General features: G+C 39.7%; 1 protein-coding gene across 4 annotated transcripts in view; it reads right to left on the bottom strand.

Moving 5' to 3' along the window:
* The window catches only part of ASXL1 (ASXL transcriptional regulator 1), an 85,225-nt gene that overhangs the window by 6,132 nt on the left and 54,693 nt on the right, over window positions 1–24,400 (bottom strand). For 3 of the 4 annotated variants that reach the window (XM_046678748.1, XM_046678746.1, XM_046678747.1), the window contains 7 exons: window positions 4,909–5,029; window positions 4,736–4,833; window positions 4,054–4,147; window positions 3,441–3,593; window positions 2,040–2,203; window positions 1,849–1,945; window positions 222–327 (listed from right to left, as the gene is read on the bottom strand). In XM_046678748.1, the coding sequence (XP_046534704.1) occupies window positions 222–327; window positions 1,849–1,945; window positions 2,040–2,203; window positions 3,441–3,593; window positions 4,054–4,147; window positions 4,736–4,833; window positions 4,909–5,029 (833 nt within the window). The remainder of the gene's footprint in view (window positions 1–221; window positions 328–1,848; window positions 1,946–2,039; window positions 2,204–3,440; window positions 3,594–4,053; window positions 4,148–4,735; window positions 4,834–4,908; window positions 5,030–24,400) is intronic. The other variant, XM_046678749.1, reaches the window with a different exon arrangement.

Here is a 24,400-nt window from a genome sequence, read left to right as displayed (position 1 = left end):
GATATTAGATATCTCAGAACAAAATAAATCTGCATGTTGCATAACAGGGACCATAGAACAACCCACATTAGCTGCCCTATGAATGGCACTAAGCTAAACGAGCCGAGTCACTGCAAACTCCACATTCTCACCCAACGTATTAGTGAGCATGACTTTGAGAACGTCTGCTTCTATTCACCCCCAAAAGCCCAGACCAGGAGTCACAGCACCAAGTGCCTTACTTCTGTCCATAGTAGTCTTCAAAGAACTTTTCTTTCCATTGTTCCACCTTCTTTTCCTTCTCCATTTCCTGTCGTATCCTGACTTGCATCTCATGAGTGAATTCGCCTAGAGAGAAATAAAACTTTTCAAGTGTGTGCATTCGGGATATTAATGTCCATATTAGGGAAAGCCAAATCTGCAGTGCTACCATGTCAGGAGTTTTCAAAATACATGTGACTTCAGTGATCTTGGAGACTGTTTTTTAACCCTCACCATCCTCTTCAAGCTGGCTCCTATCTCCTCCAGAGGATCGCTCACATCATGCACTTACTCAGGACAGAACTAACACATCTATTATAAGGGCAACGTACTCCTCCCTAGGGTAATCAGTCATTCAACAACAAGCATCACACTGATCAAAAAGCAAAACAGGGGCCCGGCCCCGTGGCCGAGTGGTTAAGTTCGTGCGCTCTGCTTCGGCGGCCCAGGGTTTCGGCGGTTCAGATCCTGGGCACGGACATGGTACCGCTCATCAGAAGCAGCGTCCCACAAGCCACAACCAGAAGGACCCACAACTAAAATATGCAACTATGTACTGGGGGGATTTGGGGAGAAAAGGCAGGAAAAAGAAAAAAAGCAAAACAAACAAAAGAACCGTTCTTACTCCCCATGCAGAAAAAAGTTAACATAGCAGGCTGCCTGCTGATCCTTAGAAAGGCCTGCTTCCAAGGCTGGCCCTTGGCTGACATCTGGGAACTTGGATTTGGGAGGGTTTCCAACCCCCTAACTGATAGGAATGGCTCACTGCGCCTAAACTGCTTACGCAAACAAGATGGTTTACACTGAGCACCTGCTTTTCTTTGGGGACTCTGGAATTTGGGTATGTGCCAGGCAGAGTCTTCCTACACGACCAGCTCCCAGAAAAACCCTGGGCACCACGTCTACAACGAGCTTCCTCGGGAGACTGCATTTCACGTGTGTTGTCACAAGCCGTTGCTGGGGGAACTGAGAGCATCCTGGGTGACTCCACTGGGAGAGGGCCTCAGAAGCTTGCTCCTGGTCTCCCTGGACTTCACTCCAGGTGTCTTTCCCTTTGCTGATTTTGTTCTGTATTCTTCCGATGTAATATATCATAGCCATGAGTATGACTATTTACTGAGTCTTGTGACTTGTCCCAGTGAATCGCTGAACCTGGAGGGGGTCTTGGGGACCTCCAAATACACTCCCCATGTAGCTTCCCCAAAAAATTAAATTGAGAGAAGCCAACAAGCAAAGACAGAGCATCTGGTGGAACTTAACGTGTAGGTCAATGCCACGGCACACTCTCCTCCACTCATGCAGACAATGCCATGATTCCTGGGAAGAACAGGAGTTTCCAGTGTTTATGATGAAGAGGCGTTCGGATGGATAAATACACACAAAACAAGGCAAGCCCCTATGCTCTGTACCTTCCTCAGAGCTACAGGGCACACTAACACCCAGCACATTCATTAGTACTGTGAGGAAAGTCTGCCTTATACTAAACATGCCTTAAAAAACAGAAAGTGATTGGTGAAAAATGTGTTTGGGTTTTACAACCCAGGAGACGAGAGACACCACACATGGCAGGCACCTCTCAAGCTATCTGAGATGAGAATGTCTACTTACCATCAGCCAGGCGTTCCCGCCAGCTCTGAGCCGCATGGGTGAAAAACTCGTTATTCAGTGCACTGCTGCTGAGACGCAAAAGGCCATCTGTCCCAACCTGGAAGGATCAAGGCAAAAAGCCAAGGAAGAAACTTAGAAAGAGAACAGAAGCGTGCCCAGAGAGAAGCACAGAGGAGCTTCCCCATCTGTACCTGTCTGTCCACTTCAGGCAGGAGGAAGAGGAGCTGCTGCTGGAAGTGGGACGGCAGGGCGTGGAAGGTCCGAGAGTTTATCAGAGCCCGGAGGTTGGTGTTGACGAGAATGGACCCAGGCGTCTCAAAATCTATCTCTTCCCCTCTGTTGCGCTTCATTTGACCTGTGATTTTTGAAGCAGGAAGAAGCAAGGTCTATTTCCAGCTTCCTAACACAAAAAGGCAAATGCTAACTGAGAGAAAAACTTTGGTGGCAGCACCCAAGCTACCCAGAACTTCACTGCACACAATCTGCTCAATGGCACAGTCCACCCTCACCTAGACATTACAATTATTCTTCCCAGGTTACTGCCATTGGCACCAAACCTAAAAGAACACTTGGGCTTGCACCCTCTCTGAGAAGACTCTGTACCATGCTGTGTCACAGCCTGAAGAGGACACTCTTCCCACAGAAAACGCAGGGTCAGACTCTGAGCTTCCCTCCGAAGCCGGAGGACAGGCTCCACAAAGCCAACTGGAGAAATGATGAAAGTTGTCTAAAAGCGAAGCTAGTTAGTGCGCTATAGGAGAATCGCAGAAGCCTTCTGTGAACAGGCTGAAGAGGTATCATCTCCACGCAGAAAGGTACTAAGGGTTGTGTCAAGCCCACTGAAACATCAATACCTCTCACAGAAGCCTCTGCAAATGTTCCTTTACATCACTAGGAATACAGACCCGTGAGACCTTCGATCGAGCACTGCCGATGGATTAGAAAAGCAGCAAGACAGCAAACCTAGTTCCCACCTGGCAATGGTTTATTCTAATTTTCAGAAGCCAAAGCCAGTCTTCTTAATGGTTTCATGTGGTCCATCTACAAATAACCAGCATGTGGGCTTTGAGAAATAAACCCTAAAATAACAAACAGCATACTAGCCTGGCAAGTAGCCCAGCCGGGGGTGGCAAGTGCACACTACTGAATTTGTTTGCATCCCCCACATTCAACACAGGCTTCCACTCAACATCCTGACCAGGCATCTGACAGAGACTACAGATGCTGAGAACAAACATGGCAGGATGCTACCAAAGAAAGAAAACTTTGGATGCTGGAATTCTTCACTGAGAAGCTCAGAAGTAATTTTCACCTCCTCGGAACACTTACTATGCAGTACAAAGGCAGGTACAGGCTAGGCCCTTATAGGGACATATAAGGAGCACCATCTCTGCCCAAAAGTTCTCTCAAGTCTAGCAGAGAAGATCCACATGTGAAATAACCAAAATACAAGGTAAAGGCAAATCAAAAATAGAGGGCCACCCAAGAAGTAAAAATAAACTGGTAAAGGAAGTGGAGCAGAAGACATCAGCTTCTCACTAGGCCTGCAGGGCCCCCTTTACAGGCAGAGAAATGAGTGCCAAGCCACTCACCTGTGGCCGGCTTCCGGAAGCCTCTCAGGAGCGGGGCAGGGTCCCGGGCGACCTCGGCCTGGCCACGAATAGCAGCGCTGCCCAGTGCCAGAGAGCCGCTGCTGCTGCTGGACAGGCTGCCGCTCTCGCCATCGGCGTGGCGGCCCGAGAACCCTGAAGGCACAGCATTCCACTGGTCAAAAGTATCACCCGCCGCGCCCACGGCTCTCAGCAAGCTTACTTCTCCCAGCTCTCCCTGAGACGCTGCCAGCAATACCGGGCGCTTCCACGGCCCAGCCTTGGGCTGTGAGAGATCACGACCTCATGGTCTGGCTTTAAAATACCACGTAAGAATGCCAAACCGCCATCTTAGCTTGTATAGCACTGCACGTTTTACAAAGCACCTGCACACTCCTTCCTCGGACCCTCACAACCGTCCTGTGAGGCAAAGGGGAGGGCGTCCAGCAGAGCCCAGCACTGGAACCTAGGGCAGACACCACCACAGCGTGCTGCCTGCCAGACGAGGGTTGCCTGCCTCTACTGGCATCACACTACCTAGGTCAGAAACTGCTGCCAGAGGGAGGCAGGCCCAGGACCTGAGGAAGGAGCATCACGACCGAGAGTTTACACATACCTGATGCAGATTCCACGTGGGCCCCGTTTACCTTCAGAGGAGTCAGCACAACTCGAGGCAGCATCACCCCGGTCTTTTTCTTTTGCTTGTTAGTCTATATTCCCAGAGGGAATACAAAAAGAGCCTGAGTCACCTGCAGGGCCACAAGAGCAGTCCCTCTCGACCATGTCTCCACCCACTGTCTTGTAAAAACAGTTTGTATCGGCACGGGCAGGTAATGCCGATAGCAGCACTGACTAATGTTACTGAGCCAGGTGCTGGCCACTGCGCCAAGCATCACCCCGAGCTGAAAAGAACGCACTGATATCCCCATTTTACAGATAAGGAATTGGCCCAAGTCTAATGCTGGTGAGTGGCAGGGCCCTAATTCACACTGCTGACTCCCAAGCTCGTGTTCTCCCGACTCTGCACTACGCTCTACTTCTCCCTGGATGTTGCCATGTTTATCAAGTAAGAATGAACAAAATTATCCAGCGTGGTAAGAAGAAAAAACAAATTACTGTGCTCTCACATCTACTACCCACCTTTCCCAGGGCCCACTTTTAAAAGGTACTAACAGGAGGACACCAAACTGATTTTCTTCACTCTTCCAACACGCTCAGAGTTAACTGCAGAAGGAAGAGTCCTGTCTTGTGCCTGGCCTCACTTATCCCCCAGCCTAGTAACCAACTCTCCTCTCTACCTGTGAGGAAGCTCTGTAGCTGTCCCTGGGATTGGAAAGAGGCCGACTCTGAGATTCTGTAGAACAGGATGCATTTGAAGATGTTTCATCAAGAGAAACTGGAAGAGATGGAAATAAAGGTTAGTCCCTAGCAACTGCCTGTGGCTCTTCGCTCATCTTGTTAAGGTACTTACCGTCATTTTCACCACTCACAGTGCTGGCTTCATTAGACCCACAGCTCTCCACATCAGCTGTGTCCTCGGGCTCCTCCCCCTCCGCTGCAGCCGGATTACGAGACCACTGCAGGGCATCCTTCTGTGACAGCAAGGCACAACTCATGTGAGTAAAACCCTACAAATCCTATCAGCACAGCAGTCATTCCTCAATGTGTACTGCTTTTGAAGAAGAAGGATTTGAAATACTGGTAAGTTCCTATCCCTCTCTAACTGACCTCTTTCTCAGTAAGTTCTTTTCATACATACATCCAGAAAGTTAGATATAATTTTGCTTTCAATCAGTCATTAAACATTTATGGGGTGCCTCCTATAAGTTACAGCATGCTAGCTCCTGGGGTGGCGGTGGGGTATAATGAGGGGAAATCAGGGCCCTGCCCTCAAGGAGCTCAACTGAGTAAGGGAGAAAATCAAACCTATCACAGTACAAAAAAGACAACGCGCTGTGGCAGCCTGGAAGACAGGGCATCTAACTCATTGAGTTGGAGGAAAGAGAGCATGGAGGTACACAAAGTACATAAGGATCACGGAGGTAACGTTTCCAAGGAGATGTGTTGCCTGAGCTGAGTTTTAAAAGAAGTTAGCTAGCAGACAGACGGGTTGCAGTGGGGAGACAGGAGGGAGTACTAGATAATGCGATGAGCAAATATGAAAGAACATTCCAAGCTCAAGGAAACCGTGGATTTTCAGTAGGCATATGGGGAACTGGATATAAAAGCAGGCTCCAGAGAGAGCAAGAGGGCAGATGACGATCACGACACTGTGCTGAGGGATTGGGATGTTGATTGTTTGGGAGTCTCTGAAGGATACTAATCAAGGGAATGATTTGAGTTATAGGAATTTCATTCTGTTAACCACGGGAAGTCTGGAGGCAGGAAGAAAAGTTAGACTGTGACAGAAGTCCAACGAAACTAATGAAGATCTAAAGTGAGACAGTAGAAAAAAGGCTGAAGTGAAGAGGAGAGCCCGTCTCTAAAATCCATCTCCTAACAAACAGTCTTTCCAACAGGATCTGCTGTAGTGTCTCAAAACTAAACTCCACCCATCCCCAAGAGAAACAGGAGCTACCTCACACCCCAAAACTAGGGGGAGAATGAAATGAATTAGGGGTTGGAGAGAGAAGGAGCAGGGATAAGCTGGGGTGAGGACGTCTTCTTAGAATAGAAGCATGTGAAGAAGAGCAAGTAAATCATGATTCTACTTGTTAGAAACATACCAGAAACTTATAATGGAAATCCACAAAGTTCTAACTCATCCTTTGACCCACTATATTGTCTTTATCAATTTATTTTCACTAATATAAGCTGAAATCATGCTGACTTTAATAAAAAAGAAAATGGTTTTTTATCTTTATCTCTTTTGCCTACTGGCCATAAATTCTACTCAGAATCAAAAGCTAAAGAATATTTTTAGTATTAATCTTGCCCTTACACTTATTCACTGCCACATTCTTGGAATGATGCAACAAACATTCTCTGAATTGCACAGGCCAACAAAGATAAAATACTCATAAATTAATAGAGGAGGTCTATTACATTGGCAAAACTGACCCCAAAACACCAGTTGTGGTAAGAGTGTGGGAAAATTATGCATACACTGTCAGTGTGAGTGAAAATGGTATCAAAAGGTTCATTCACTGCCAGTGGGAAAGTAAACTACAAGCCAAAATCTAAAACATGTATACACCTTTTAACCCAACACTTCTATTTCTAAGACTTACATAGGACATGAAAAGCATTAATCCTTAAAAAGGAGAAAATTAATCAATTGAACATTAAAATTAAGATCCTCCGTTCAGAAAGACACTATCAATGGAGTAAAACGGGCACGCTACCCACAGAATTGGAGAAGACATTTACAACTCATACAACAATAAAAGAACTTGTGTCTAGACTACATAAATCAATAAGACAAAGGCAACCCAAAAGAAAAATAGGCAAAAGACATGAATTAGGCAGTGCACTAAGGAGGATAACTAAATGGTTATCATTCACATGAAAAGGTGTTTAACCTCATTAACTAATAAAGAAGACAAAATTATGCAAATTAAAACCATGATGAGATATCACCACATCCATAAGAATGGCTAAAATTAAAGTTTAACAATACCACGTAGTGCTAATGAGGATGTGGACCAGTTACACTGAAAATGGATCCAACCACTCGAGACTATAGTTCAGCATTATCTGGTGCAGCTGAAGGTACAAACATCCTTTGACCAGCAATGTCAGTCCTGGGTTTGGATTCCCAAAAGAAATACATGCATCTACACATCAGGAGGCACATTCAGACGTTCACAGCAACATCACTGGGAACCTGGACTATAAACAACCAAAGTGCCCATCGTCAGGAGAATCAATACATGGTAGTACACTCAATAAATGGATATTATACAACAATAAAAAATGAGTGAACTACAGTTCCTCACAACAATATGGATGAATCTTAAAAACAAAATGTTAAATGAAAAAATCCAGACACAAAAGAATGCATAATGTAATGATTCCATTTGTAAAAAGTTCAAAAACAGGCAAAACTAAACTACAATGTTGGGGATGCAAACACAGGTGGGAAACAACAGAAAAAGCAAGAAAATAACCTGCGTAAGGTCAAGATAGCAGTTACTGTTAGAGGCAGGAAGGGAGTTGTGATTGGGAAGGGGTATGGGGGGCTCCTGGCTGTTAGCCAGGTTTGACGTCTTCATCTGAGTGGCAGCTACAAGGGTGCTTATTTTATAATAATTAAGCTGAACATGTGTGTTCTATGAATTTTACTGTTTCATATTTCTACAATAAAAAAGTCTAAAAACAATTACAGTATTTCCATCAAGGGACACTGTCATAGCCAGCCATTTGAAATAAAGCTGCAGAATATTTAATGATAAGAGAAATGTCGATGATGCAGAAAGTGAATTAAGCATTTAAATTCACACAGTACGATTCCATCATCTGTTTTAAAACATAAAAATTGAGTGAACATGTTCACATAGACAAAAAAACAAGAGAAATTTCCCTAAGGTATTAGCTATCACCAACTTTATATAACAGAGTCATGAGTACTTTACTTTTTGATTTGGGGTATTTTTTACAATTAATGTGTATGTTTTTTGTAATAAACAAAATAACATTTAAAAAGAAGAATTAGGATGCCAAATGCTTCACCAACAATTAAGTCAAATTTTCTTCCTCTGGGTCCCAGAGTCTAGGGAAAACCTAATGCTGAGTACAAATCTTATCAATTAAACAAACAGAAATACTGCCCACTTGTTTGCAATTCAACCAACTCTCCAAAGTTTCTAAAGCCATATATTTTTGGTAAAAAGCAAACAGGAAAACAAAGTTTCCAAAAATGAAACCATGATTTGCAATGCTAATTCTGCATTTTTAAAGATCATTAATCTTTCCATATAAACTCTGATATCATTAATTTTCCAAACATTAACCCTAGAATTTTGAGAAAAATGAAATGGGCTACTGAAAATTATAAGCAACAGAAAATACGCTCTAGGACTCAATAATTTTTTTGCAAGGATATTTTCCATCAAGACACTTTAAAAGAAAAAAATTAACAGGTAATGGGTGATCCTTCACTGAAACCTGAATATAAAAAAATGCTATAAAGGACAATACTGGGATATCTGAATGTGAACGGCATAAGTAGATGGAAGGGTGCATTAATGTTAAACTTTCTGAGTGTGATAACTGTATCATGCTTATGAAGGAGAATGCCCTCAGATTAATCTATACTCCCTGTGTCCTTTCCCCTATTCTTTTTAATTGAGGTATAATTTACACAGGGTGAAATGCACAGATTTTACCATCTGATGAATTCTGACAAATGCATAAAGATACAGGACATGTCCAACACCCCTAAAAGCTCCCTTGTGTCCCTTCCTGGTCAACCCCACTGTACACTGCCCTTCCCACCCCAATGAGACAACGGTTGTTCTGATTTCTACCACCAAAACTTCGTTTTGCCTGTTCTTGGTCTTCAAGAGCATATAAATGGAATCACGTACTCTTGAGTCTGGCTTCTTTCGCTCAGTCTAATGTTGATGAGATTCATCCCTGTTGCACGCATCAGTAGTTCAGTATTTGTTATTACAGAGTAGTAGTCATATACGATCATTTGTTTATCTATTCTCTTGTTGAAGGACATTTGGGTCATTTCCAGATTTTGGCTATTATGAATAAAGCTACTCTGTACAAAAGTTGTGTACATGTTTGTACACAACTTTTTATGGACATATTTTCATTTCTCGTGGGTAAATATTTAGGAGTAGAATTCCTGGGTATAGGATGGAAAATGTTTAACTTTACTTAAAAAAAAAAACTGCAGAACATTTTCAAAGATTTCCATGGCCCACAGCACTGGATGAGAGCTCCAGCTGCTCCACACCTCACCAAGAGTTCGTGTGGTCAGTCTTGTTCGAGCCATTCTAGGGGGAGTGCTGTGGTACCTCACTGAGGTTTTAATTTTCATTTTCCTGATGACTAAAGATATGATGCACTTTTTTAGGAGCTTATTGGCCATTCTCATATCTTTCTTTTTGAAGTATCTGTTCAAATCTTCTGTTCATTTTTTTAACTGAGTTGTCTTTTTTTATTATAGTTGTAGGAATTCCTTATTCTAGGATGCTTTTTAATATTAATCATGGGGATGTATTACTTTTACAAACAAATACGCTTTAAACACTTTTATTTGTAAATAATTTCAAATTTACAGAAAAACTACAAGAGCAAAAATAGTACAAAGAACACTTGCCATATACTTTTTACCTATATTCACCTATTAACACAAATAAATGTTTTAAAAATACATAAAATATATTAGTTTGACAAGGCAACTGGAAAACAGGCCAGTGATGAAAAAAATAAAGCCACCAGGATTAATAAACAAACCTATACTATTTTCCCTTAAGTCAGATGTTTCAAAAAATAAAAGGCACTGTGAATATAACAGCCCCAAATATGAATAACATGAAATGCTAAAATTTAAAGTGATGAAGTTCAAACTGCCCAAAATTAGGTTCTCAACTAAAAAAATATAAGCAAATCTCAGGTATGCCTTTCCTTTCTTTATGGATCTGATAAACCTTTCCTGAGCAAGATATGAGTACTGTCTCTTAGAGGAGGCTGATCTAAGGGCTGTTTAATATAAATTATTAAAAACTAAGAACATCCTGACCATTCAACAGTATACTAGAGTTCCTAACCAATGCATAATAAAAGAAACAAGAGGGATTAGAAGAGACAAAAGTGCCATAATTTCCAGATAGTGCAATTATCTACATTGAAGACCCAAGAGATTCAGACCTAGTAAGAAATTCAGCGAGACCGTGAAATTCAAGATGACATTAAAAACTCAACTGATCCTAACATCAGCAATAACATCACCAACTGAAAACGTAATTTATAACAACAAAGAATATAAGTTACGCAGAGATAAATTTCACAAAAGAAATAGAATCATTTTAAGAAGAAAGCAAAACTTTAGCTAGAAAAGTTTAAAACCTAAATAAATGGAGAGCTACACGATGTTCTTGACTAAGACGACCCAAGACTGTAAAAAGGTCAATTCTCCCCAAATTGATTTGTAGATTCAATGAAACTCCAATAAACTCAACAGGATTTTTTTGTAGAACTTGACTCTACTTGGAAAAGCAAAGGCCACAAACAGCCAAGACCCTCTTGAAGAAGAACAAGACGGTTGCTAGGAGGTGAGGGAGGAAAGAATAGGGAATAACTGCTAAAGAATGGGATTTCTCAAAAAAGAACAAATGTTGGAGAGGTTGTGGAGAAAAAGGAACCCTCATACACTGCTGGTGGGAATGCAAACTGGTGCAGCCACTACGGAAAACAGTATGGAGATTTCTTAAAAAATTAGAAACAGAAATACCATATGACCCAGCCATCCCATTACTGGGTATCTATCCAAAGAACCTGAAGTCAGCAATTCAAAGAGACCCATGCAACCCTATGTTCATTGCACCATTATTCACAATAGCCAAGGCGTGGAAGCAACCTAAGTGCCCATCAACTGATGATCGGATAAAAAAAGATATGGTGTGTGTGTATATATGTATAATATTTACATATATATCTATATCTATATAGATATAGATATATAATGGAATACAAGTCAGCCATAAAAAAGGATACAATCATCCCATTCACAACAACATGGATGGACCTTGAGAGTATTATGTTAAGTGAAATAAGCCAGATAGAGAAGGACAATCTCTGTATGACTCCACTCATATGTGGAAGTTAAACATATGCACAAAGAGAACAGATTAGCAGTTACCAGGGAAAAGGGGGGTTGTGGGGTGGGCACAAAGGGTGAAGTGGTGCACCTACGATATCACGGACAAATAATAATGTACAACTGAAATTTCACAAGGTTGTAAACTATCATAAACTCAATAAAAAATAAAATAGAATAATAATAAAAAAAGAATGGGGTTTCTTTTGGAGGTGATGAAATCTTCCGAAATTAGACAATGGTGATGCTTGCATAACTTTATGAATAGACTAAAAGCCACTGAAGACTACACTTTAAATGGGTGAATTGTATGGTGAGTTACATCTCAATAAAACTGGATAAAAAATGGGATGCTAAATTTAACTGACAGTTCTGAAAACATGAATGAATTTAATCAAAATTGGTAAAAAGTACAGAGAAAATACTAAAACGTACAGAAAGTTTATAGATCCAAAGTTAAAATTCAGCTTCAGACAATGGAGGCTAAAATGGTCCGTTCATGCTGTTTTCACTTTGTTACATGAATCCCAAAGAAGAATTTAAACCAGTAAAACCACCTCCGTGTATGCTTGAGAAAAGGCTTTATCACTTTTTAAATACCTAATGTAAAAAAAGAAAGTTCTACTGAATTTGAAATCCATTTGCATTATCACAAGCAATTTCAATATCACAACTGTCAAAGAAAGAAAAGAAGAGCTGTTACTTAAAAAATGAACATACTCTTGGAATGGTTAAAAAGAAGAAATTGTCTTACTTTCCGTTTAGGACAAAAAAGGAGTTTCCATCATAGAAACAAAACAAATTCTCATCTGTGATTTGCCACCCACGTCTGCAAACAAAGTTTCTAGTCGATGGTGACCACAAGCCCCCTCCTCTGAAACCCCTAGGTCTAGATGTGTTTTATAATTTTCGTATTCTTTAATTTTAGAATGATAATATAATGCATATTTTAATGTATCATACAGTAACACCACCCACAACCCATAATCAAATGCACTAGCATTTTTTGAAATAACACATAAGTACATACCAAGTAAAATAAATAGGTTTAAAATAGCCTTGCCAGTCTGGATCAGAGTTTTGCCGCCAAATGAGTTTAGACAGGTCATCTCCTACTGTCAAATGAGTTAGGAAAAAACTTTTTCAGTCCTCAAAATATTTTGGATTTCAGAATTGTTAATAAGGGATAATGGACCATAAAAAAGCACACTTCTCCAGGCCAGCCCGGTGCCTCAGCGGTTAAGTGCGCACGTTCTGCTTTGGTGGCCCGGGGTTCCCCGGTTCTGATCCCGGGTGTGGACATGGCACGGCTTGGCACACCATGCTGTGGTAGGCATCCCACGTATAAAGTAGAGGAAGATGGGTACGGATGTTAGCTCAGGGCGAGTCTTCCTCAGCAAAAAGAGGAGGATTGGTGGCAGATGTTAGCTCAGGGTTAATCTTCCTCAGGAAAAAAAAAAACAAAACAAAAAACACTTCTCGATAAAACTTTTGAAAAGATTTGGAAGTTTTATAATTCTACTTTTGTCATCATAGGTATAAATTGTAAAGAGAATTTAATGAAATGTTTTCACCAAGCCCCAGAGACAACCTCCAAATCACCTCCATTTTATCCATTAAAAGGTAAGGAAGTAACCCCTAGAAAAATCCTCATGCGTTTGCATTTACAAAAGCAAAAGGATGATTATTGCAGCAGTGTCTGTAATAGTGAAAACTGGAAAAATAGTGAAAAACCAGAAAAATAGTGAAAACCATACATGTCCCTAAATGGGGGACCGGATAAATAAAAATGATGTATATTGATAAGATACACTATTAAAGAGTAGTTAAAAAGAATAAAAATACATCTATATAAACAAACGACATATTTTTCATGAATACATCTGAACAGGAAGGATGCACATTAAATTAAAGACAGTGGCTGCTATTGGGAAGGAACAAGGGCCATGGGCCTGGATGGCAGGTGGGGTTATAGAGGCAGGGTTTGGCATGAAAATCGAGAGTATTTCTCACTTTTCTCTGCACAAAGGCTTGAGCTTCCCTTTAAACATGGCAAAATGAACGGACAGTTTTTTGCATCCTCCTGAAGCCTCATCAGAATAGCTAGAAGGGAACGCTAAGGTATAAATGCATAAAGACAGAGAAAGGGGGAAGAAAAGGCAGCAGATGAGAGATGTCAACAGAATTCTGGAAGATGGATATCAGGAAGGCAAGAAGTAACTGACTCAGCAGGGGAAAGAAAGCTGAAGTTTAAGGCTGAAGGGGAAAAGCCACAAAAGCAAGCCAGTTAGTAATACAAAACCCTCCAGGGGGCAGGGATTAGGAGGTACCAGGAACCTCTGCAGACACAGATGGGGCATGGGAATGAAAACAGACGAACTGGTTGAAGGTCGGAAAGAAATTAGACCCCTCAGTCTCCTCCTCTCTGTCCCCAAACAGACAGGCAATACCCTTCTCTAGCTCCAGAAGAAGGTGGAAGATTTCTATTTTGGCTAGACTGAACCGGAAGGTTGTGGAATAGAAGACACCAGCTCAAAAAGTGGGGAGGGAATGAGGTACCACACTCTAAACAAGAGCAGCAAGTCAAAGACCAGGTACAAAATGGTGACACCACCAGCTCCTTGCCCCAGCTTGGCTCCCGAAGCTCTGCCCACAACGGTAGCCCTACGCCCCAACAGCCTCCTCTTGGCTAGCTGGCAAGAGATGAGAGGATTTTTCCTCTTGGAAAAAGCGACCAGGCTAAGGGAAAACCTTCAGCTACAGATAACCGGGGGACTCCTAAAAAGCGTCTGGGTCCCTGCCTCTCTATCACAGCCAACAAACGGAGCCCACTAGCACAGAATCTGCCAGTTCTCTCACCTATCAAGGACCACCAGATATTTGAGTACAACTGTTATATGAAGAATAGCAACCAAACAAACAAAAGGAGGAACTGGAAGGAAACAGAGACAATGAAGACTTCACAGTAACTGTTCTCAAAGAGATAGCCCAAACACAAGAACAGAATGCTATCTTTAAAAAATAAAACAAAGGAACATCAGAGAACATGAGACATCTCCTAGAAATGAAAAATGAGATACAAAAAAACAACCCTCCAGCAACAACAAAGTTATTTCCCAGAGAAGTGACTCAAAAGAAAAAGAAAACAGGCTGCTTCAGGAAAGTCCCACATCCAACAAAAGGAAGTTTCAGAGAGAAAAAACAGAAAAAGACAAAAATACAAGAAGTTTTCCCAAAATAAAGACTAAGGCAAAATACCCAACAGAATGAATGAAAAAAGACCCATTCCACAGCACCACACCATGAAATTTCAGCATACAGGATTGAAAAAGAAATCCTAAAATTTTCTAGTCAGAGAGAACATGTCACATACAAAGCAATCAGAATGGCCTCATGCTTTTCAAGAGTAGTTTTGGAGAATATAATAGAATAACAGCTTCTGGAATTCTGAGTCAAACCAATAATCCAGTATGGAACCCAGAATAAAGACAAGTAAGGTCTCAGACAATTGACCTCCTATGCACCTGTTCTCAGGAAGCAACTGGAGAATGTGTTATAGAAATAAACAACAGCAACAAACACAAAAAACCCAGATCCATATGAGATCTAGGAAAGAGAGGAGGTAACACAGAAGAAAGGTGAAGAGAATTCTCAAGGTGAGGATGAAGGGCAATCCCAGGAAAGTAGTTACGTGCATGTCAAACAGGGTAACCAACTTGCCCCAGCCTGCCTGGGACTTTCTCTTGGTTTTAGCACTAAAAGCCCTGTGCCCCAGGAAATTCCTCCGTCTGGGGCAAAGCAGGATGGCTGGCCACCCTACAAACAGTCCATACTGGGAAGAGGATACAGGACAGCTCCAGGACCACCCCTCAGAAAGAAGCATGAAACCGATGTGATGACCATATCCAGAGGAATTTCACAGCTATTAATAGCATTAGTCCTCATCTATTCTGTTTGTAATCCATTTTGTTTTTTATTCCTCAATTTTATTATTTTTCTTAAGTATGTGAAACACAACTGTTCTTAAAACAGTCAAAACTATATAAAAGGTTACACTCAGAGAATTGACACTGCTCCCTGTCCCTTCTCTTCCCACTCCAGCCCTAACTTTCCATTCCATTCCTACCTACCCTGTTAGGTAACCAATCTCATTAGTTTCTGGTTTATTCTTCTCTGTTTTTTGTTTGGTATTTCTTTTTTTGCACAATGATAAATGATGAAACACACATGTACTTTATTCCCCCTTCATCCTGAGGAAAAAAAAATTACATGCCATAGATAGTATTTTGCACTTTGCTTTTTTCACTTAACAATACGTTCTGGAAATCACTCTATCATTTCATAGATAATCTTCCTCATTCTCTTGTCAGCTGCATAATACAGATATACCAACTGGATGCAACCACTCCCCCACGTACCAGCAATTAGATGGCTTTTAATATTTTGCAAATAGAAAGAGTACTGCCTTGAATAATCTGCACTTTTGTATTGTTAAAGGTGTATCTTTAGGGTAAATTCTTAAAGATTTAATGCTAGGTCAAAGGTAAATTTGTTAAAAGGCAAATGTAATTTTGTTAATAATGCCAAAGTCCCCTCAAAAACAGTTGTACTGATTTGTGCTCCTAAGAGCAATGTATGAGAGTGCCCGTTTTCCCACAGCCTTGAGAAGAGTAAATGTTATGATACTTTAAAAATTTTGCTAATATGTATTTCAAATGACTAACAAAACCACACTGAGGGGGAGCAGGGGTGGATGTAACCCAAGTTAACTCTTGAACCCAGTATTTTAACTACATATACTTGGGCTAAAGAACTAAATGAACTATAAACAACTACTGAGCTCTAGTTAGTAGATTTGTTTTCCACAATGGAATGGGTTGACAATTCCAAAACTATCAAAAGTTTATTCTACTGAGCAAACAAGTAGATATAAAGTGGATAATGGGAGCCAGTTGTTTCTCACTGTTGGAGCAGCAAGTTACAGATATGTAAAGGGAGGAAGCTAGAATGGACCCTGTAGTAAGAGACTAGAATTGAAGGTATCAGTATGAACCAATACATGTAAAGACAGACAAATACAGAAACAGACATAGATGTGCACATGTCAACTATTCCAAACTAAAAGGTTCCAGAGCTAGGGGACTGGGAAAATATAAGCTAAGCCCAGACATCTTGCTGGGCCAGAAAACAGATAAGTAAAAGAATATTCAGGATCAAGGCGGACATGTTAGAATGATATAAAAGCTAGAGTGAAGCGAATCTTGCTGACCAGCTCTGTACAATATGTGCATTTTAAAGTTGATAGTAACCGATAACTCAATAATAAAATAAGAACCCATCAATCCATAATGAATACACAAATAGGGGAGAAAAGGCGGCTCTTCCTTACTGAAGAATGTCAATTAATAAATGTCAAATGAATGGTGGAACTTTAAAAATCACCGCTTGACCACCATCAAAGTAATGATTGCTGTTTCAGGCAAGAATCATTCATCAGTGAATGCTGAAACCAGTGGATGACAGTTTGATGAGACTATCTACATAGTCTCAAAGCCTCTCCTCACAAGAAACTCACTGTTTATAGCGGAGAAACAAGGCAGACACCATCTTAACCAAGTGACTGAAGTTATCATTATCAGAAATCAGATAAATAGAAATCATTTGTCAGCATATCAGTGTTATTTCCTGATACAATGCACCGAGGAGGACAACACTTCTGAGGTATTCCTGTCAAAAATGTACTACTTGACAGGCCTGACCCCACGGCCCAGTGGTTGAGTTTGGCGAGCTCCACCTCAGCAGCCTGGGTTTGGTTCCCAGGTGTGGACCTACACCACTCATTGGCAGTCATACTGTGGCAGCAAGCCACATGCAAAATAGATGAAGACTGGCAACAGATGTTAGCTCAAGGTGAATGTTCAAGCAAAGAGAGGAAGATTGGCAATAGATGTTAGCTCAGTGTAAATCTTCCTCAGAAAGGAAAAAAACACCAAACTAACTAGGGAATTTTCTAGAAAATAAATGGCCTGTGCTCTTAAAAAATATAAAAGTCACAAAAGACAAAATGGTGGGAACTTTTCCATGTTAAAGGAAATGAAACAGACTTGACAAACAAATGTACCATTTGATCCAAGACTGGATGGATCCTTAAACAGAATTTTATCTAATTTTATAATTAGCATTAGTAAAATAGGCAAAATTTGAATAAAGTATGCAGATGAGACAGCAAACAATACTATATCAATGTTAACTTTGATTTTGATAATTGCAATGAGGTTAGGAAAGAGAATTTCTTTGTTTTTAATATGTATTTACAGGTAAGGGCATTATGCCTGCAACTTACTCTGATACAGAACAAAAATAACATGTAGAGAAAGAGAATGATAAAGCAAATGTGATAATGTCAGAAATTAAGTGAAAATTGAAAAGTTTTAAAAAAAATCAACCATATATATGTTAAATCAAAAATTTGGAAAACAAAATTTAAAAACCAATGCTACTTACAATAGCACCAAAATTTAAAAATATTTAAGAAGGGGGCCGGCCCAGTAGCGCAGCGGTTAAATGCACATGTTCCACTTCGGCGACCCAGAGTTCACTGGTTCGGGTCCTGTGTGCGGACATGGCACCGCTCAGCAACCCAGGCTGTGGCAGGCGTCCCACATATAAAGTAGAGAAAGATGGGCACGGATGTTAGCTCAGGGCCAGTCTTCCTCAGCAAAAACAGGAGGATTGGCAGCAGATGTTAGCTCAGGCCTAATCTTCCTCAAAAAAAACCCAAAATTAAAAAAAAAAAATCTTTTAAGGGGAGACTTCACTGGAAAGTATAAAACACTGCTAAGAAAAATTTTAAAAGACCTAAGTAAATGGAGGACTGTACCATGTCCACTGATTGGAAAAATCAATGTTGTTAAGATGTTAATTCTCCCCAAATTGATCTATAGATTCAACACTAATCAAAACCTCAATAGGCATTGTTTAGGTAAAATTGACAAGTTGATTTTAAAGTTTATATGAAAACATAAAGGATCTGGAACAAAGCAAGAACAAAGTTAGAAGACTAACACTATCTGATTTCATGACTTATCAAAATCAAGAGGGTGTTGTGCTGGTATAAAGACAAATAAATGCATCAATGGAACAGATACAGTATCAAGACTTATCCATACAAATACAGCCAACTGATTTTTGACAAAGGTACCAAGGCTCTTCAATGGGGAAAGGAAAGTCATTTCAACAATAAAGTTGAAACAACTAGATAAACATAAAACACAAACTTGAACCACTACCTCAAATGACACACGTAAATTTGAGATGGATCACAAACCTAAACATAGGAGACAAAACATAAAGCTTCTAGAAGAAAATGCAGTAAAATACTTTTGTGTCACTGGATAGGGAAGATTTCTAATAACGTTAAGTGTATATTAAAAAAAACTTCTACAAATGAAAAACAAAAAGATAAACTTCTTTTTTTTTAAAGGGAAAAGCTACCATTTTCTTCCCCAAACTAATCTTTCCTTCCATTGAGGGGTGAGGAGAAGCCCCAGTGGCCAAAAGTAGGGTATCAGCCTGAGTGGGGCACAGAAGGTGTCTACACAGAGTATGGCGTGGTGTGGGAGTCAGAGCTCAAGGAGGGTGAACGACAAGGGCAAGGCAGCATAGCCCAAGGAGGGTGAGGAGGGCCTTTATACGAGAGGGCAGCCTGCTGTGAGGGTCAGAGCTTGAGCAGGTGAGGTAATCAACCATGGGAGGCCAGCCCAGCATAGGGTCTTGGAGTCCAAGAGGAGGAAAGAGGACACCTTCATGAGGAAGGGGCAGCAACAGTGATGGGAGATTATTTACATTAGAGGGGGAGAGGATTAAACAATTAAGAAAATATATTAGAGGTAACAGGAAAAATATGAGTCAAATTCCTTACTGTTGGAGAAAGGAGTTGCAAATATGGAAAGCAAGAAAATCAGAATGAACCCTCTGGGCTTGCATTAGAATTTATGTTATTGGTGTAAAATCATGGTTTTCAACATATTTAGATAAAGCTAGACATAAATATAGATGTAAGTGCATGTATGTACATGTATCTGAATACACCGAAATGCTCTTCAGCTTCTTCCCACTGAGAGGACTGGGAGCAGCCACACCCCAACAGCAGCACGCACATCTAGGTCCTAGATCTCGGCTTCCAAACACCACTGAACAGGGAAAGAACCAGGGCTCTGCGGGAAAATGGCAAACAACAAAGGCTAGGGCAGAGAAAGTACACAGTGAGCCCAGATCATCTTTTGATAGAAAGATGATAGCAAGAATGATGGGAATATGTCAAAATGGCACAGAAGCCAGACTGACAAAATTCCTACCAGCCAAATCAGGGACAATTTGAACATTTAAATATGCAATAATAGAATACCGAGTAATAGAAAACCACAATTTCATGCAGATACAAATAAATAAACCACAATTTAAAACGGGAATGGAATACCACACAGCTTCAAAGCCCATTCCCACAAAATAGTCATTAAAAAGAGGGAGAAGAGGAATTTTACAGTGATGAAGCCTAGCAGACGCTACTTAACCAAGTGATAAAAGTGGACATCATTACTAACAGGACAAATTGAAATAACGAGCCACCTGACAGGATACACTAAGAACACAGCATCACTTCTCTGATATTCTTGACAAAGATGCATAAACTGAGTCCAAACATGAGAAAACCTAAGAAAACCCAAACTGAACAATGGTCTATGAAATAACTGGTCTATTCTCCTCAAAAGAGTCAAGCTCACAAAAGTCAAGGAAAGATGTAAGAAGTGTTCTAGACTGGAGACCAAAGACTGATGACAACTACATGCAACATGTAATTCTGAATTAGATCCTTTAGGCACAACGCTCATTACAGGGACAATGAGCAAAACTTTAACAGAATTTGAAGCTTGGATGGTAAAAATGTCACAATGTAATATTCTGAATTTGATGGATGCATTGTGAACATACAGCAGATGTCCTTAATTGTCACACACACACTGTAAAAGTATTAACACTAAAGTATTAAGGTACAATGGGACACTAAAATGGTTCAGGGAAAGAAAAGTTCTTTGTATTGTACTTAAAACTTTTCTGAAAGTTTATCAATGTTACAAAATAAAAATAAATTATTTTTTAAATAGACAAAACACTGTAATAGAAAATTCATATAAGATGATACAAATAGCCAATAAACACATGAAAAGGAATTTAGCATCATTTATCATCAAAGAAATGTAAATTAAAACAGTGAGGTAAGAAGAAAAAACATATGATCTTACCTACTAATCCAGAAAAAATCTGACAAAATTTAACACACATTCATGATAAAAATTTTCAGCAAAGTAGGAACAGAACGGAACTTCCTAAACTTGATAAAGAACATCTACAAAGTATCTACAGCTAACATCACACTAATGGTGAAAGACTGAGTATTTTCTCTAAGACTGGGAAGAAGGCAAAGATGTCTGCATTCACCACTCCTATTCAACACAGCACCTGAAGTTCTAGCCAGTGAAATCAATCAAGAAAAGGAAATAAAAGGCAAACCGAGCAGAAGGAATACATAAAACTGGCCCTATTCACAGATGACATGGTCTACAGAGAAAATCCCAAGGAATTTAGAGGAAAAACTCCTACAACTAATAAGTGAGTTTGTCAAGTTCACAGGATCTAGGTCAACAGACAAAAATCAGTACTGTCTACATGCTAGCAATCAACAATTAGAAACCAAAATTAAACGTACAATGCCATTTACAAAAGTTTCCCCAAAAATTAAATACTAAGGTGTAGATCTAACAAAACATGTGCAGAATCTATATGCTAAAAACTACAAAATGCTGATGAAAACATCAAAGATGATATAAGTAAATGAAAGGACACACCATGTTGAAAGAATGGAAGATTCAGCATAATTGAGACAACAATTCTCCCCAAAGTAGTCTATTGGTTTAATGTATTTACTATTAAAATCTCAGCAAAAAATTTTGTAGGGGTCAGCCCCATGGCATACTAGTTGAGTTTGCATGCTCCACTTCGGCGGCCTGGGGTTCGTAGGTTTGGATCCCAGGCATGGATCTACACACCGCTCATCAAACCACGCTGTGGCAGCATCCCACATACAACTAAAGGAAGATTGGCATGGATGTTAGATTGGGGCAAATCTTCCTCACCAAAGAGAAAAAAAAAAAAAAAAGATAGTCTTTTCAAACCAATGGTGCTGGAACAACTGGCCATCCATAGGCAAAAAAATAAACCTTGACATAATCTTACACCTAATTCAAAAACTAACTCAAAAGGAACCACAGACATAAACGCAAAATATAAAACTTTTAGAAGAAAATAAAGGAGAAAATTTTTGTGATCCAGAGTTAGGCAAAGAGTTCTCAGACATGACACACACACAAACACAAAAAAAATCTATAAAACAAAATTTAAAAATGATAAATTAGGCTTCATCAAGATTCAAAACTTTTGCTATATAAAAGACTTAAGAAAATGAAAAGATAAGTCACAGACTGGGAGAAAATATTTGCAAATCACATATCCAATAAACAATCTGTATCTAGAACACTCAAGTTCAATAATAAGAAAATAATACAATTAGAAAATGGACAAAAATTTGAACACAAACTACACCAAGAAAGATATTCAAATGGAACATAAGTACATGAAAAGATATTCAACATCAACTAGCCATTAGGGAAATGCAAATTAAAGGTCTTATGAGACTCTACTATGCATCTATTAGAACGAATAAAAGGAAAAGTACCAACAATATCAAGTGCTCATGAGAAAACAGAACAACTCATACATTGCTAGAGAGAATGAAAAATAGTACCAGCACACTGGAAAATAATGTGACAGTTTCCTACACAGTTAAACAAACACATACCATATTAACTCAGCAATTCCACTTAGAGGTATTTATACTAGAGAAATCAAAATATTTTCACACTAAAACCTGCATGTAGGGGTCAGTCCAGTGGCATAGTGCTTAAGTTCACACACTCCACTTCGGTGGCTCAGGGTTTGTGGGTTCAGATCCTGGGTGTGGACCCACACACCACTCATCAAGCCATGCTGTGGTAGTGACCCAGATACAAAATAGAGGAAGACTAGCACACATGTTAGCTCAGCGACAATTTTCCTCAAGCAAAAAGAGGAAGATTGGCAACAGATGTTAGCTCAAGGCCAATCTTCCTCACCAAAAAAGAAGGAAAGAAAGAAAAAAACCTGCTTCCAAATTTTCACAGTAGCTTTATTTGTAATAGCCCCAAAGTGGTAACAACTCAAATGTTCTTCAGTGGAAGAATGGATAAACAACTTGTGGTATGCCCATAAAATGGAATACCACTCAACAATAAAAAAAGAACAGTGTTGATACATACAACTTGGATAGATCTCAAAAGTATTACACTGAGTGACAAAAGCCAATCTCACAAGGTAACATATTTCATGATTCTATTTATATGACATTCTGGAAGGGATAAAATTATAGTGAGGCCATTCTACACTTTCCAACGTATTAGTTTTCTATTGTATAACAAATCACCACAAATTTATTGGCTTAAAACAATTTATTTAATTTAAAATTTTAAATTAAAAACATTTTAATTTAATGTTTTAATTTAAAAACATTTATCTCAAGTTTCCAGGAGTCCAGAGTCTTAGCTGGGTCCTCTGCTCAGGGGCTCAGAAGGTTCAAATCAAGGGGTCAACTAAGCTGCTTTCTTTTCTGGAGCTCAGTGTCCTTCTTCCAAGCTCACATGGGTATCGGCAGAAGAGGATTTCTTGTGCTTGTAGGACTAAGGTCACTTTCTTGCGGGCTGTCAGCTGGGGCCTACACTCAGCTCCTGGGGATCCCTGCAGTTCTTGCCATGTGGCCCCTCACAAGAGGGCAGCTTGCTTCTTCAAAATCAGCAGAACTGCTCACTTCTTCCATCTCTCACCTCCAGGTCCTCTTTTAAAGGGTTTGCCTGATTGGGTCAGGCAATTCAAGATACTCTCTCTTTATGTTAACTTAAAGTCAACTAACAACAACAACAACAACAAAAGTCAACTGACAAGGGACCTTAAGTACATCTGCAAAATCTCTTCACCTTTGCCATATCCTACTGGTGAGAAGCAAATTACAGTTCTCACTCCACGCTCAGATTACAGAAAGGCAAGGGTTATTAGAGCTCATCTTAGAATTCTGTCTCACACATCCAGCCTCCAGCCATCCCTCAAGCTGACCACAGTTACAAGAGATAGCACAGGCAAGATAATCTCAAATAATTTGAACCAGACCAGAAAAACAGCCCATCCAACCCAAGAAACTGTGAGTTAAATACACAATTGCTGTTTTAAGGCACCAAGTTTTGAGATGGTTTGTTACACTGCAAAAGCTAAGTGATACAAAACACATAAAATACTTAGCCATACAGAACAATCAGGAGGGGCTCAAGGATCAAGCAGAGGATGCATCTCTATTTAAGGGGCCAATAACTGCCAAAATGAAAAGTACACACATTTTCAACCTAAAGATAAAACAAGAAATTAAGCTTCACCCACATGGCATATGAACTGATACTGGTGCCCTTTCACAATTCCTGTCAGTCCTACATCATATTCTGAAATTCACTTATTTGTTTTCAGCATGTTTCATAGGCCTAGTTAGGTGGATTAACAGACTTTATTATCTAGTTTTAACCAGGCTTAAAAACATTACCACAAAGAAAAGGCAGTTTGGAGATAATACTGATATGGCAAGGACAAAGGACACTAAGAAAACAGCAGAGCTGACATTTTTCCACCAAGTATATAAACTCTTCATATCTGATGAAGATATAAATTGTTCATCAGATATGTTACAAGGAAAAATCAGCAAAGAGCAAATCATGCCTGAAAAGAACTGAGCCAAAAGCATTCAACATTAGATAAAGGTAGTTGAAATATATCTTCTACCATTTAATAATTTCAATCTAATGTTAAGTAATTATTTTTAAAAGGTGCACAATTTTAAAACACTTTAAAATTACTGTTTTATGGTATATTTCACAATGGACATATTATAAAAGAATATATGTTAACATATCTAGTAGTATGTATATATATGTATAAATAAATAAGTATATACATATACTTATATATATACACTGAGGATGTGAACTCAAACACTTTATTA

This window comes from Equus quagga, chromosome 12 (assembly GCF_021613505.1).
Source record: "Equus quagga isolate Etosha38 chromosome 12, UCLA_HA_Equagga_1.0, whole genome shotgun sequence".
In the NCBI taxonomy this organism is placed as follows: domain Eukaryota; kingdom Metazoa; phylum Chordata; class Mammalia; order Perissodactyla; family Equidae; genus Equus; species Equus quagga.
This window is presented reverse-complemented; position numbering and strand designations above follow the sequence as displayed.